At 59.5% G+C, this 14126-nt stretch overlaps 2 protein-coding genes and 2 non-coding genes across 4 annotated transcripts; all 4 read right to left on the bottom strand.

Annotated features, from left to right (window-relative positions):
* Positions 1 to 461: 461 nt before the first annotated feature.
* Positions 462 to 3903, bottom strand: ATP5F1B (ATP synthase F1 subunit beta). The gene is made up of 10 exons (XM_032094239.1): positions 3734 to 3903; positions 2949 to 3131; positions 2456 to 2630; positions 2196 to 2317; positions 1770 to 1954; positions 1504 to 1662; positions 1307 to 1429; positions 1011 to 1223; positions 722 to 923; positions 462 to 645 (listed from the first exon to the last, which is right to left on the bottom strand). Exons 1-10 carry the CDS (start codon positions 3876 to 3878, stop codon positions 548 to 550), a joined length of 1605 nt encoding a protein of 534 aa, XP_031950130.1. The 5' UTR covers positions 3879 to 3903; the 3' UTR covers positions 462 to 547.
* Positions 2032 to 2106, bottom strand: LOC116436853. Its single transcript, XR_004237087.1, has one exon. It is a non-coding gene; the product is annotated as a small nucleolar RNA SNORD59 (small nucleolar RNA).
* Positions 2835 to 2908, bottom strand: LOC116436854. Its single transcript, XR_004237088.1, has one exon. It is a non-coding gene; the product is annotated as a small nucleolar RNA SNORD59 (small nucleolar RNA).
* Positions 3904 to 4743: 840 nt separating the features above from the next.
* Positions 4744 to 13058, bottom strand: PTGES3 (prostaglandin E synthase 3). The gene is made up of 8 exons (XM_032093983.1): positions 12798 to 13058; positions 7756 to 7869; positions 7594 to 7663; positions 7062 to 7160; positions 6767 to 6856; positions 6496 to 6558; positions 6072 to 6096; positions 4744 to 5638 (listed from the first exon to the last, which is right to left on the bottom strand). Coding segments are annotated over exons 1-8 (483 nt in total). The 5' UTR covers positions 12800 to 13058; the 3' UTR covers positions 4744 to 5618.
* Positions 13059 to 14126: the final 1068 nt, after the last annotated feature.

Raw genomic sequence — 14126 nt, forward strand, 5'->3', positions numbered from 1 at the left:
GGACAAAGTGGCAGCTGCCGGGGCCGGGCCGGGGCGGCTCTTTGTGCTGCGAAATGGTGGAGCTGGAGCTGCGCGGGGGGGCGGGGGGAACGGCGGGGACTGGGACGGACAGACGGACACACAGGGCTGGGGAGTGACACGGCACCAGCATCTGTCCCCCCCCGCGCTGTCCGTGCAGTGGAGGGGGGACGCTGCTGTTCTGGGGGCCCCATGGGAGGAAGGGGTTCCCCCCCACTCCTGGCGACCCCGTAAAACAAGGGGGGACTCTTTTCCCTCCTGGGGAGCCCCCAGGGCCGGGGTCCGTGCACTGCTGCAGCAGCTGGGAAAGAATCCAGCACAACCCCCCCATGGAGGGGATCCTGGGGTGAGGGGGTCAGGGGGAGCCCCAGGGCTGGGGGGCTCCCAGGATCCAGACCCCTCCAGCCCCCTGGGAGCAGCAGCCACAGCACACAGAGCCTGGGAACGTTTTCACCGATGTTTTATTGGAAATGTTAAATACTGGGGGGCCGGCCCCAGCGGAGCCGGGGGTGGGGGTGGTCAGGGGGGCTCAGGCATGTTCCTCTGCCAGCTTCTCTGCCTTGGCCACCGCCTCCTCGATGGGCCCCACCATGTAGAAGGCCTGCTCAGGCAGGTGGTCGTATTCACCTGGGGAGAGACACCGTGTCAGGGGGGAGTGGGAGGCCCAGCCGGGCTCCCCCAGGTCCCCTGGGGGCCACCTCACCTGCCAGGATCTGCTTGAAGCCCTTGATGGTCTCTTTGAGTGGCACCAACTTGCCCATGTGGCCAGTAAAGACCTCGGCCACCTGGAAGGGCTGGGACAGGAACCGCTGGATCTTGCGGGCGCGGGCCACGGTCAGTTTGTCCTCCTCGGACAACTCGTCCATGCCCAGGATGGCGATGATGTCCTGCAGTGACTTATAGTCCTGGGGAGGGGGACACATGGGGTGAGTGACCAGTGCTGATCCCCCACCCCAGCAGCCCATGGGGAGGGGCTACCCCGGCCCCCTCACCTGCAGGATCTTCTGCACACCCCGAGCCACATCGTAGTGCTCGGGGCCCACGATGTTGGGGTCCATGATGCGGGAGGTGGAGTCCAGGGGGTCCACGGCCGGGTAGATGCCCAGCTCGGCGATGGCACGGGACAACACCGTGGTGGCGTCCAAGTGGGCAAAGGTGGTGGCAGGCGCAGGGTCAGTCAAGTCGTCGGCCGGCACATAAATGGCCTGGGGACACAGAGGGTTGGGGACAGTCGGTCCCAGGCAGGTGACGCAGCCGCCCAGGACGCTGGGGTCAGTGCAGCCCTCACCTGCACCGAGGTGATGGAGCCCTTGCGCGTGGTGGTGATGCGCTCCTGCATGGTGCCCATGTCAGTGGCCAGCGTGGGCTGGTAGCCCACGGCTGAGGGGATTCTGCCCAGCAGGGCCGACACCTGTGAGGGGACAGAGGTGAGGGGACAGAGCACAAGGGGGAGCTCGGTGCACCCTCCCTGTGCCCAGCACAGACCTCGGAGCCAGCCTGGGTGAAGCGGAAGATGTTGTCGATGAAGAGCAGCACATCCTGACCCTCCTGGTCCCTGAAGTACTCGGCCACCGTCAGCCCCGTCAGGGCCACCCTGGCACGGGCGCCCGGGGGCTCGTTCATCTGCCCGTAGACCAGGGCGACCTGCGGGTGGGACCCTGGGGTGAGCACGGTGTCACTGCCTGGCACTGCGTCAAGGGATCCAGAACCTCCCCAGGGGACCCAGCACCCCTCTGGGGGACTCCACACACCTTGGAAGTGGCATCTTTCAGGTTGATGACCCCAGACTCGATCATCTCGTGGTACAAGTCGTTGCCCTCGCGGGTTCTCTCGCCCACGCCGGCGAACACCGAGTAACCACCGTGGGCCTTGGCCACGTTGTTGATCAGCTCCATGATCAGCACAGTCTTGCCGACACCAGCACCTCCAAACAAACCTGGCAAGGGGGGAAGCAGGGATCCTGCTCAGCCCCACACCGGCCTAGCTGCCCCCGGGGTCTCCCTTCAGCTCTTTCCTCCTCAGATACAAAAAGCGTTGCTTCAGCAAGCTCAGGAGAACGAAAGTCATGGAGTGAATCATCAGTGAAGGAAAAGCTCCCCAGAGGAACTGCTGGGAATCCCAGAGGGACCGTCGGGTACCCCCTCCCCAGACCCACCCCTGCTCTGGGGGTCACATACCGATCTTGCCACCCTTGGCGTAGGGAGCCAACAGATCCACAACCTTGATCCCTGTCACCAGGATCTCCTGCTCGACGCTCATCTCCACGAACTCGGGGGCCTCGGCGTGGATAGCAGCAAACCTGGAGCAGGAGGAGGAGAGGAAGGGGGTGGGCAGCTGCTCTGAGCCCCCCCGGGCTGGGGGCTGGCAGGGGACAGGCCCCGCTGTGACCCAGGAGAGCCAGAGCCACGTCCCTGCTCACACCTCGTGTGTCACTCACTGTTTGGTCGTGATGGGGCCCCTCTCATCGATGGGTTCCCCGATGACATTCATGATCCTACCCAGGGTCTCAGGGCCCACGGGGATGCGGATGGGAGCACCAGAGTCCAGCACCTTCTGTCCCCTCACCAGCCCTTCTGTGCCGTCCATGGCAATGGTGCGCACGGTGTTCTCCCCTGCCAAGGCCCAAGGACAGCACAGTCACCACGGTGTCCTCAGGCTGACCCTGGGGACAGCTGCTGGTGGCTTCCCCAAGTCCTGCCAAGGGGACATTCTGCTGGGAGAATGACCAAGAGGAGCCGCAGGAATAAAATAGCCCTGAGGAAAACCGAGCCCATGCTCCAGCCCTGCAGCCACAGCCCTCGGGCAGCCATTTTCCTTCTCCTCAGATTGAAATCCATGGCTTCAGCAAGCTCAGGAGAACGAAAGTCATTGGAATCATCATCACAGGAGGACCCCTCCCCATGCCCTCCTTCCTCACGCCAGGTGCTCACCCAGGTGCTGAGCCACCTCCAGCACCAGCCGAGTCTCCCTGCCCTGCACCTCAAGGGCGTTCAGGATGGGGGGCAGCCCCTCGTCGAACTGCACATCCACCACGGCCCCGATGACGGCCACGATGCGGCCGGTGGTGGAGCCGGCCTTGGCGGCGGGGGCTGCCTGGGCGGCATAGTCCCGTCCTGGGGGGAGAGGGACGAGTCAAGGTCAGCCGGGGCAGGGCAGCTCCGGGCTCCGTGTGCCTTGTGGGTGCGGTGATGGGGCTCCCCTGCAGCTCGTGGGGTGTGCCCGAGACCCCTGAACCCCCTCGGTGCACTCAGGACCCCCTGAGCCCCCTTGCTCAGTGCACCCTGAATCCCCACACCCCGCTCGGTAAACCCTTGACTCCCTCTCTTCATGCACCCACGAGCGCCTGGCCCCCCTCCTTCGATACACCCAGGACCCCCTGAACCCTCCTCAGCGCACCTGGGACCTCTGCACCCCACTCCGGGTACAGCCGCAGCCCCTGCACCCCCCTCAGGGCACGCAGGACCCCCGAACCCCCTTCCCTCAGCGCACCCAGGACTCCCGGAACCCCCTCCCCCGGTACAACCGAAGCCCCTGCAGCGTCTGAGTGCCCCCACGCCCACCCACCAGGGCCGCTGCTCCACTGCCGCAGCCCATCCCCTCGTCCTGCCCGCTCGGCACACCGCACCCCATCCTGGTAACGGGGACCTGACCACCGGCACCCCGCGCCCCCTGCCCGCTCAGGCCCCAAGGTGACCCCGGCCCGCCCCGCACTCACGCGCCCCGACGGCGGCGGCGGCCGGGGCGGCCCCGCGGCCGAGGAGGAGCGGGAGGAGGTCCCGGCCCGGGGTGGCCCCGCGGGGCAGCAGCGGCCGAGCCGCGGCGGCGGCGGCGGCGGCGGCACGACCCGCGAGCCCCAACATGGCGGCGCCGACTGAGCCCCGCGTCCCGCCCGCCCCTCACGGCCCCCGCAGGGCGGGGCCGCCGAGCCGCGCGTCACCGCCGCACCGCGCACCCATTGGCTGCCCCGCCGAGAGGCGCCGGGAAAATTCGCGCTCCCATTGGTCACACCGATGCGGCGCCCTCTCTGCGCCTCTTCGCGATTGGGTTTTAAGTCCGTCTGTCAAAGCGCGCTGCAGTCTGATAGGGTGACGTGCGGGAAGGGGCGTGTCCCGGGCGAAGGTCAGCGGAAGCGGCAGCGCACGTGTCCCGCGCTTGTCCTTGGGCGGGCGCCGTGACCGCGAACGAGGCCGCGCCGGCCGCACCGGGCCCGTGACGGGCCCTCCTCCACCCCCTTTGCGGTTGTGCTCCACCCCGCGTCACGGCACCGCCCCGAGAGGGCCGCCCCTCACCGGGCCCGCGTACGCACCGCCCCGCCCGGACGCCGTGTCCGCCTCACACGGCCGGGTGCCGTTGTAGAGCCCCCAGGGGCCGCCCCGTAACGGGCTGAGCCCGAGCCACCGGGCCCTGCTCTCTCCCAGGAGCCAAAACCCCACCCCACCCCGACGGACTGGGGCCCCCCTCCCATTTCTCTGCTGCCCCCCAAGAGAGGGGGGAACCCTCCCCACCTGCCCTCCATAGGAAAGGATCCCACCCCACCAGCCCCAAACTGCCCCACATCGTAGGGGATTAGGGGATCCCACCCTCCTGACTCCCCCCGTGAGGGGAACCTGCCCCACTGACCCCTATTGCTCCCAATGGGAGGGGATCCCAACCACTGACCCCTACCAGGAGGGGATCCCACCGTGTCCCCGCGGCGCTGAGGAATGCACAGGGCCCAGGCCGAAGGAGAGCCAGGGAGTCTTCAACAGTTTATTAGAAAGAATGCAGACATTAAAAAAATCCCAGCTGCTCTGAACATAAATTGAGGTTTTTCAGCCCGGTCGCAGGCGCCCGCGCGCCCCACGGTCTGTCACTTGCTGCCAAACCCACAGTGCAAATACGATTTGGTCTAAATGTACAGATTGACAAGCAACAATGTACAGCCACTCGCACCCCGGGCGAGGAGGTGGAAAGGTCTGGGGGTCACACGGGACCAGGGGCAGGCTCCGGCCACCGGCACCGGTCGGGGCTCGGGGGCGAACACCAAACAAGGAGAATTGAAAGTTTTCCTTTTCAATACAAACTTTTAGTGGAACAGACCTGAAGACACCACAGAGGGATGCGCCTCGCCTGCTAAATTTGGGGAGCCGATGACAACAAGTTTTGTTCCCGGTACAAATGGACAATTTTAGGCCGTGGAGGGGCGGGGAGAGGGGGGGGAAGGGGAAAAAAAATGCTCGTTTACCACTCGGTGTTAATTCAGGGTTCTCCCATTGTAATTACATCTGCTACGAGGCAAGGAGGCTCTGTAAACTTTATTGCAACTGTTCTGTACGGATTGCCTACACCTCAATTGGGTTGGTTTGGTGGTTTTTTTTCTTGTTTTTTTGGAAGTCTGGAAAACGGTTCATGCATAACGTTATTGCCTCTCGTGGCTTTAAGACCGCCCCGTGCCATGGGACACACCTACCATCAGTGAAGCCATTTAAAATGGACTGAAAATGGGTTAAAGGATGCAGGATCTCCCTTTAGGGCTGGCTATCAACTCAGGAATTCTTATCTCAATTATGAAATGTTGTGATGAACTTCTTTCCCCAAAACCCTGAAGACAACAGTCTGCCTTACTCCAGATCCGGCATTTCTAGAGGGAAAGAGAGAAGACAGTTAGTGGTTTAGGATTGGTTTGTGGGTTTTATTTTTTGCTTGGTTGGTTTTTAAAAGCTCCCACAGCACTATTATGTCACAAGGGACACAAGCAAGACGACCTGGCCTCCAACCAAGGAGGTCACAGGGCAGTTTGGGGCCTCTGATCTCTCCCCCTGGCTCTTCCCGAGGGAAATCCGTGCCAGAGCCACCCCGAGCACGTGCTGCTCCTAAAGCCAAAGCCTGCCTGGGACTGCAGCTGCTTTGGGAAGGTCAAACTGGTATTTGGGGCTTGCGTGGAGAGGCTTTCCCAGATTAGATTTGTCTCCCAGTGCTGGATTTAGCTGGCGGCCAGGATGAACATCTGCTGGCCCTGCCCGAGGCCGGCTCGGAGCTTTCAGCAGGTGTGTGAGGGGAAAACAACAACTTACTTTCATCATCACTGTCTGGTGAGTCCTGGAAAGGAGAACAAACAACCTTAAGTGGAGCAGACAGCACTGAAGGCGCTTTTCCTCTCCCACCCCCCCGCCAGCAAAGAGCTGCTGTTCCCAAATCTGGATCCCCTCTCGGGCAGAGCAGGGATTTTGAGGAACTCCAAGTTCCAGAGGACTCAGTGAGCTTAGTTTGGCCTCACTGCAGAGCCCACAGACCCGCAATGAACCCCTGTCACTGCACAGAGACACAGACACCAAACTGGCGTCCCTGGCACTGAGAGGGGAGGGAAGTGGCTTCCCCAGGTGACATCACCTGTGCAATCAAGGTTTGGGGCTGTTTAAGCCTTTTGCAGGGCTGAGGGGCGAGTGCAGGACTTCGGAGCCAGCCCTGCAGGTGTTTACTCCACCCACATGTACTCACATCATCTGCCCCATCTACTTCTGGCAAGTCTACGTCGTCGTCTCCTCCCATGTTGTTCATCATCTGCTCAGAGACACAACAGCCCCACTTCGGGATGAATCCAACCCCACTTTCCACCCAAAACCAGCCTGAATTGGTTCTAAACCAACAGGCCCCCCCTTGCTTTAACAAATCAGGTCCCCCATGCAGGAATTACAAAGTGATGGTACAAAAAAATCCCCGGATTCATTGCCTGGCAACCCCCAAACTCCAGGAATTCGTTGTCCCCTACCTCGGAAAAGCGATCGAAATTGGACATGTCTTCATCTGAGTCATCTTCCCAGTCTTTCCAGTTGTTGAAGTCCACGCTGAGCCAGTTGAGCTGCACCAACACCAGGAGTTATTTAAGGACAAGGAATTATTTAAGGACAAGGAAGTAACTGGCTGTCAGTTACAAGAGGCAGGTTAATGAGAGCTGCCGTCGGATCAGGAGCAGGAAAGTCACCCAAAAATGCTCCAAAATTTGAACATGACCCAAATATTCACTAAATTAAAAGCCAGGGGAGGCAGCAGATGCCCAAACCCACCTTTGCCCTCTCTTTTGTTAACCTTGGCCATGCCTGACCGGACTCTCCTTTTCGTAAACAACACAAGATGGATCTGTCTGTTCTTTTATGCTTTGATTCCTGAAAAAGACCAAACACCCATTAGTACCACCAGGATGACCTTCACCAGGAACTGCTGACATCTCTCCTTTATCTTAACCTCTTCCCTTATTCCTTCTCCTGGAAAATACCACCCAGAGAAGGTTTCATGGATCTGGAGTTTGAGCTTTTATCTTCCAAGGAGTAAATTTCCCAAAATCCAGGGAACAGCCTAAAGAAGATGGTGGTTTTTTTAGGATCACCATGGAATGGTTTGGGTTGGAAAGGACATTAAAGCCCATCCAGTTCCACCCTCCTGCCACGAGCAGGGACACCTTCCACTAACCCAGGTTGCTCCAACCTGGCCTTGAACACTTCCAGGGATGGAACATCTGTAATTTCTCTGGACAACCTGTGCCAGCCCCTCACCAGGCTCCAGCACTGAGAAGCTGGGAAAAGTCAAGAGGATACTCACATTTGGATCGATATTATTAAAAAGATCGATTTCATTTAAATGTTTAAAGTTATCACTTCCTCCAAGACAACTGCAAGAGAAAAAGAAATCGGTATTTAGCCCAAAACACGTCGTAGAACAAATCTGCTTCTCCTCAGCCCTCCCTGGGCCTGAGTTACTCACCTGAACGTGAGTTTGGACTTTTCAAAATTTACATTTACGTCTTTGCTGTCTTCAACACAGAACTCGATAAAGACGTAGTCCCTCCGGTCGTACCACTTTGCAGAGGCAGGCTGCCTGTGGGCACAGCAGGGACACACGAGGGCATTGATTTTCATCAAGAAATCCACCAAAAAACCCTTTTTTCTGCGCTTAAAACCTGCATTTTGAGCTTACTGTTATTCTTTAAAGGGGCTTAAAGCTGAAAAGAGAGAGCAGGAATAAAATTAAATGATGCATTCGGTGTGTGACGCCCCCAGAAAGCTCCTGGGAGGAGCTACTGAAATCTGAGACTGAAATAAACATTTCAGCAGATCAAGATTTTGATAAACTTCAGGATGAGCTAGTACAGATTGTGACAGCAGCTCTACCACCTCCGACAGCTGCATGGTTTCAGAGTAACCTAAAGTAAAACTACTGAAAAAAACCCCATTTTTTGGGGTATTGATACTATAAACAAATGGATTTGCTATGATTAAGACCCAATTAAGTCAGCACAGGTTGGAAAATCACTCCTCCAACCTCTTTACAACCTCCCAAGTACTCACACTGGGATTCCCATGCACTTTGGAGTTCTTCTGCCTTTGCACAACCACCTCAAAAAGCAACAGCGTGTCCAGGGGGGCTGGGAAAGCCACAGAGCTCTGGACCAACTCCTGTGTTTGCAGTTCCACCCTGACAACTCACCTGCAGCACTCTGTGCTCTGTGGAGCGGGGAAAACGACCTGGCTGGGCTTGGACACCTCCTCCCCCCCCCTTCCAGTCCTTCCCTGGCAACTGAGGCCGAGCCCAGGGAACGCCTGCATTCCAGGAGAACCAAACAGCCTCCCAGCAGGGCTGTTGCTACGGCACAGAGGCCACGGGTGTTCCTCACACTCGTTTGTCCTCCCGAGATCAGGGAATCATGGAACGGTTGGGGTTGGGAGGGACCTTAAAGTTCAGCCAGTGCCACCCCCTGCCATGGCAGGGACACCTTCCACCATCCCAGGTTGTTCCAAGCCCCGTCCAACCTGGCCTTGGACACTGCCAGGGATGGGGCAGCCACAGCTGCTCTGGGAAAGCCATTCCAGGACCTCACAGGGAGGAATTTCATCCTAATATCCCATCTTAATCTCCTCTTTAACCATTCCCCCTTTATCTGCCATTCCTGTGCCTCACCAGCCTCTCAGGGAGGAATTTTTCCCAGCTGAGAGCTGCAGTGGGATGAGGTGGAAGGCTCTGAGCTGGATAAGGATCTCAAGCAGGGAGGTCGATGTGACAGAGCCTGTGACAGCAGCTTGTGCTGCTCTCTAAGCCAATATCTGACCAAAACCTGAACTTTTCAGACCTTTTGTTAAGCTGACCTTTCCTAAACTTCCAGATCACATTTTGACTCACCTGATCATCAATTAATTGCTGGCATTGAGCTGTGGCACATTTAGCAAAGTGACACACCCAAAGGCTCCTACCGGCTCCCATCCACATTTCCCTGGGATGAACCCAACCATGGCACAGCCCAGCTCCAGCTGAACCCCAAACCAGCCACCTCTGAGTTCCCCCAGTGCCACCAGGTCCTTGGACACACTGGTGCCAGCTCAAGGAAAGGCAGCAGAATGGCCACGATGCCTCGGGCAGCCCCAACACCTCTTGTAGGTGCAAGAACACCTGGTCAGAGACCCATGTCCAAGGATTTCATTACCAAGAGCATAAAAACAAGTGGATTCTGAATTCAGCCTTGAGTTTCAGCAAGATGCTGTTCCAGGGGTGAAAACTTGCTGCAGCATTTTAGGGAATGTTAATTATCACCTTATTCAGGTGAAGTGCAGCAGCAGAGCAGCGATTTTCTTACTGGGGTATTTTTAAACCCTTCTTGGACACAGATTTCCTCTTTTTTAACAGGGAATGAAAGACTCTCAAAAGGAAAGGAGGATGAGAAACGCCCCGCTCTGCTCCCTGTGTGCTGGGAGACAAAACCCCCCAGCGTGGGGCACTCGGAACGTCGCTCCAGCCCCGTTATCCAACAGAAATCTCAGTGTCCCTGCCTGGATGACGCAGGGGCTGAATGGTGTTAACACTTCCCAGTTCTCAATGTCAATGGAGACATCTCCAGCCTTCCCAGGGAGCCGCACGCGTCCTGGCTCTCGGCCGTGACCTCGGCATCTCCGCCAGGATCGGCGATTTGAGGCACCAACAGAACTCACAGCGCTTCCAGAAATCCTACTCAGCTCAAGGAAACACACACCCGCCCGAGCTGGACAGCAGTGAAGTCCCAGATAAGTTTTACTCGGCCATAATTCACGCTTCTGAACCTAAACCCACGCTGCTTTCCCAGGAATTCACCCCGTGCCCGGAATGCGCTGGAGCTGCCTCTCCTCCTTTTATCTGCTTTTCCAATCTCAACCTCCCAAAGGGAGGAGGGAAACCTCCCTGTGAGCTTCAGTCAGGCCTCACCGTTCCAACCAGTACCGCAGGACCTGCCGGAGAGTTGGGATGAGGCGGAAGCCGCAGCTCCTTTTTGTCTCCTGCCCACACGGAGATTCCCAGGAGACAACCACACGCAGCAGCCCGTGGGGAGCCGTGCACGTGCTCCCAGTGTTCCCACACACCCACGGAGAATCTCCTCTCACAGGCACTGACCCACCACCGGGACTTGTGGGCAGCCACCTGTTACAGAGCTCCTCCATCCTGCTCACTCAAATCCCGAGGGAGCTCGGCCTCCTGCCAAGGAGGTTTTGGTTATCCAGCACTCCCATGGGATTGATCTCTTGGGAAAAGAGAAGGGAATTTCAGCCTGCTCCAGCCTGGTTCCCAGTGCTCTGTTAGGGTGAGGATTTCCTCTGTCCCATCCACCTGTGTTTTGGGGACTTCCTGAGCAGCCACAGCCACCCCGCAGCTCCTCTGGCTCTTCCAGTTCCCACATTCCGATGACAATCGTTATTCCAGCACTGTGGAACAGGTTCTAGAACCCTCCCAGCAGCACTGATGGGCAACATGGAGGCTCAGCTTCACCGCAGAGCCCTCAGAGCTCTGCCCAATCCATGGGGGCTCTGTAGGATATCCATGGATAGCTCCCGGTCTCTGGCACAGCAGAGGCTCCTGACATGCTGAACTCACCAGTGGAATCTCAAATCTCTCCCCATCTGTGGCACTGAGCAAGTTCCCAAAGCTCTCCTTGTGCTCCTCATCCATAGCCTGTGCCTATGGAATCTTTGTCTCCTGGAAGCATCCTGACAGTTCCTACAGCTCGAGGACACTGCTGGAGTCAGACCCTCAGCAAGATTTTCCCCTCCCAGACAGCAATAAAACCTGTTTTACAAAATTACTTTTCATTTATACACCCTGGAAAGGTGCTTTTACTCATTAAAAAGCGTCTCATTTTAGATTTTAGATGATTCTACGCAGAGGCAGCAGCGCTGCAGTTTCAGGATGATGAAATCTACAGAAATTACATGAAAAAACTCCAACTTGATCACAGTTCTCTCACTTTCACTCACGTTAAGATGAAGCACCTCCACTGTTCAGGGTTTCAGAACAAAAGTAAAAGCCTGGCTGGGGACAAGAGACCAAAAGCCACCGGTCCCCAATGGGTAATGCTGTTCTCAGACCAAATTCCTGACAAAACAAAACCTCAGGAAGTGCTACTGCCTCCAGTCCTTCCAGCCAGACACATGGAGGTCACAGAATCATGGAATGGTTTGGGTCAGAAGGGACCTTGAAGCTCATCCAGTCTCCCCCCCCCTGCCATGGGCAGGGACACCTCCCACTACCCCAGGCTGCTCCAAGCCACGTCCAACCTGGCCTTGGACACCTCCAGGGATGGGGCATCCTCTGGAAAATCCATTCCACTGCCTCAACACCCTCAGAGGGAGGATTTTTTTCCCCAATATCCCACCTAACCCAGCTCTCTGGCAGTTTGAAGCCATTTCCCCTTGTCCTGTCACTGGAGACGTGGGAATGCTGCCTGCAGCTCCCAGGGCAGTGCAGCTCTTCTTCCCCAGCCGGTTTTCCCTCTTGAGCGTCATCCTGCACACAGAAAACCCTGGCTCTTCTTTCCTGAGCGCTGCGAGGGAACACTCACGTTGACCAGAGCTCTGCCACGAGCAGCTCGTGCTGGTTTTGGGTCGCTGAAGCAGCCCCGGGAGAATTCCAACGAAGGCGGTTAATTAGGCTCCTTGGCACGGCAGCCCGGGCACCGGGGAGCGCGGGATTCCGCTCGGGATGCACGTGGACACCCTCGCAGAGGAGATCCAGCAGCTCACCTGCACCGGGCAGAGCAGCACCACGGCTGCCCCGGGGGTTTCCATGCGCTCCCACCCATTCCTGAGGGGCCTTTTCGTTATTCCTCGGTTTTTTCACGGAATTCTGGAACGGTTTGGGTTGGAAGGGACCTTAAAGCCCATCCCGTTCCACCCGATGCCCATGGGCAGAGACACCTTCCACCAGATCAGGCTGCTCCAAGCCTGGGCTGGCTCCAAGCCCTGTCCAGCCTGGCCTCGGACACCTTCAGGGACGGGGCAAATCCCAGGGATGGATTTTACGTGGAAAAGTGGAAGTTTACAAACAGATTCGCTCGCCTGCACGCTCTGGATGGTTCCACGCGTTACTTACCGGGAGTTTTCCGCGGATTCGGCCGCCACCGTTCGGCAAATGCCGGTGGCCACCGACCCACCGAGAAACGCGCAACACGCCCCGAGCACCCCCCGCCACCCGGGCCGCCCCGCGCAGCCCCATTCATTCCGCGCAGCCCGGAGCGGGGACGGCACGTCCCGCCCGGATCGCGGTACGCCGGGACCGAGCCAGTAACCGGGGCCGGCGGTCGAGCCGGGGCGCTCCGCCCTCACCCGGTAACCGGGGCCGGGCCCAACCAATAACCGGGGCAAGACCCACCGGCGCCAGCGCCCGCCGGCGGGGCCGCCCAAGGTCAGCACGCGGCGGGAGCCCGCGCTCGGCGGCGCCGGGGCGGCTCCCCGGGCAGCGCTCGCGGCCCGGCGGGGCCTGCCCGCGCCGCTACCACCCCCGGGCCTCACATGGCGGATGGCGACGGCTCTGGCGGACGCTCCTGCGGGTGCGGGTCGGGCTCCGGGCGGTGTCGCGGGCTGTGTGGGCGGCGCGGTCGCGGTCGGGAGATGTCGGGAGGGCTCCGGGGGCTCCGGCGGCGGCTCCGGTGGCTCCGGGCGGGCTCGGGGCTCGGCGCGGCCTCGCTCCCACAATGCCCCGCGCGCGCTCGGCCCGTGGTGACGCAGCAAAATCCCCGCGCCCCGCGCGCGCCGCCTCCTCCCGCCGCCGCCACCGCGCGTGCGCGGCCCCCCCCGGCGCGCGCCCCCGCCCCGCGCGCGCCCCCGCCCGCGGCCCTTCCAGCAGCTTCTCGGCGCGCATGCGCAGTGCGGCCCGGGAATTGGGGGGGGGGCGGAGCGGGAAGGGGACCCCCGGGACCCCCGGGACCCCCCTCCTGCCCTCATCCTGGTGTTCCCTGAGAGCAGAGCCCGACGCCACCCGGCTCCGCTCTCTTGTCAGGGAGTTGTGGGGTGAAAAGGTCCCTCCTGAGCCTCCTTCGCTCCAGGCTGAGCCCCTTTCCCAGCTCCCTCAGGAGTTCTCCAGACCCTTCTCCTGCTGGCCCAGCCCTTGGCCAGCTCTGGCCACGCTCCGGCCCCTCAGTGTCCCTGTGGCCGTGAGGGCCAGAACTGGACCCAGCACTGGAGGACAATCCCAGGTGCCATCGGCCTTTTGCCCACCTGGGCACACCTGGGCTCGTGTCCAGCCACTGGCACAGCACCCCAGGGCCTTTCCCAGCTTTCCAGCTCCTATTCCCCCAACCTGGAGCATTCCACGGGGTTGGTGCCTTGTCGACCCACTGGCCTCAGCCCATGGATCCATCCTGTCCAGATCCCTCTGCAGAGCCTCCTCCCTTCCAGCAGATCAATATCCCACCCAAGCTGGTGTCATCCACAAACCAAGGTGCCCTCAATCCCCTCACCCAGATCATGGATAAAGACATCACACAGGGCTGTCCCTGACATGGCCACCACCTGGACATAGCCCCATTCCCCACCACCCTGTGGGCCCAGCCACCAGCCACGTTTTAACCCCAAGGGGTACACCCTGTCCCAAAGGCTTTCCTGGAGTCCACAGCCTACATCTACAGCCTTTATCCCTCATCCATGATTCCCTGTTCCTGCCTGCTGCAGGGAAGTGAGGAGCCCCCCTGAGGGGAACCCTGAGGGGATGAAGGGGCGACCCTGCAGCCGACTGAGCCCGGCACAGCGCTGACCCGGGCTCGTGTCCAGCCAGGCTCTGGGACAGGAAGGAAAGGAGGGAACGGGCAGGTGGTGTTCCAGGACGGGGTATCAGCGCCGGGA

This window comes from Corvus moneduloides, chromosome 30 (assembly GCF_009650955.1).
Source record: "Corvus moneduloides isolate bCorMon1 chromosome 30, bCorMon1.pri, whole genome shotgun sequence".
NCBI classification, from domain to species: Eukaryota; Metazoa; Chordata; class Aves; order Passeriformes; family Corvidae; genus Corvus; species Corvus moneduloides.

Coding starts and splice junctions, on each gene's coding strand:
- ATP5F1B (XM_032094239.1), bottom strand. CDS start 3,878: ATGTTGGGGCTCGCGGGTCGTGCCGCCGCCGCCGCCGCCGCCGCGGCT. Junction 2,318..2,455: donor GGCCCCATCACGACCAAACA/GTGAGTGACACA, acceptor CTCCTGCTCCAG/GTTTGCTGCTATCCACGCCG. Junction 646..721: donor CTTCAAGCAGATCCTGGCAG/GTGAGGTGGCCC, acceptor GTCTCTCCCCAG/GTGAATACGACCACCTGCCT.
- PTGES3 (XM_032093983.1), bottom strand. Junction 7,664..7,755: donor AAGTCCAAACTCACGTTCAG/GTGAGTAACTCA, acceptor TTTCTCTTGCAG/TTGTCTTGGAGGAAGTGATA. Junction 7,161..7,593: donor TTAATAATATCGATCCAAAT/GTGAGTATCCTC, acceptor GGTCTTTTTCAG/GAATCAAAGCATAAAAGAAC.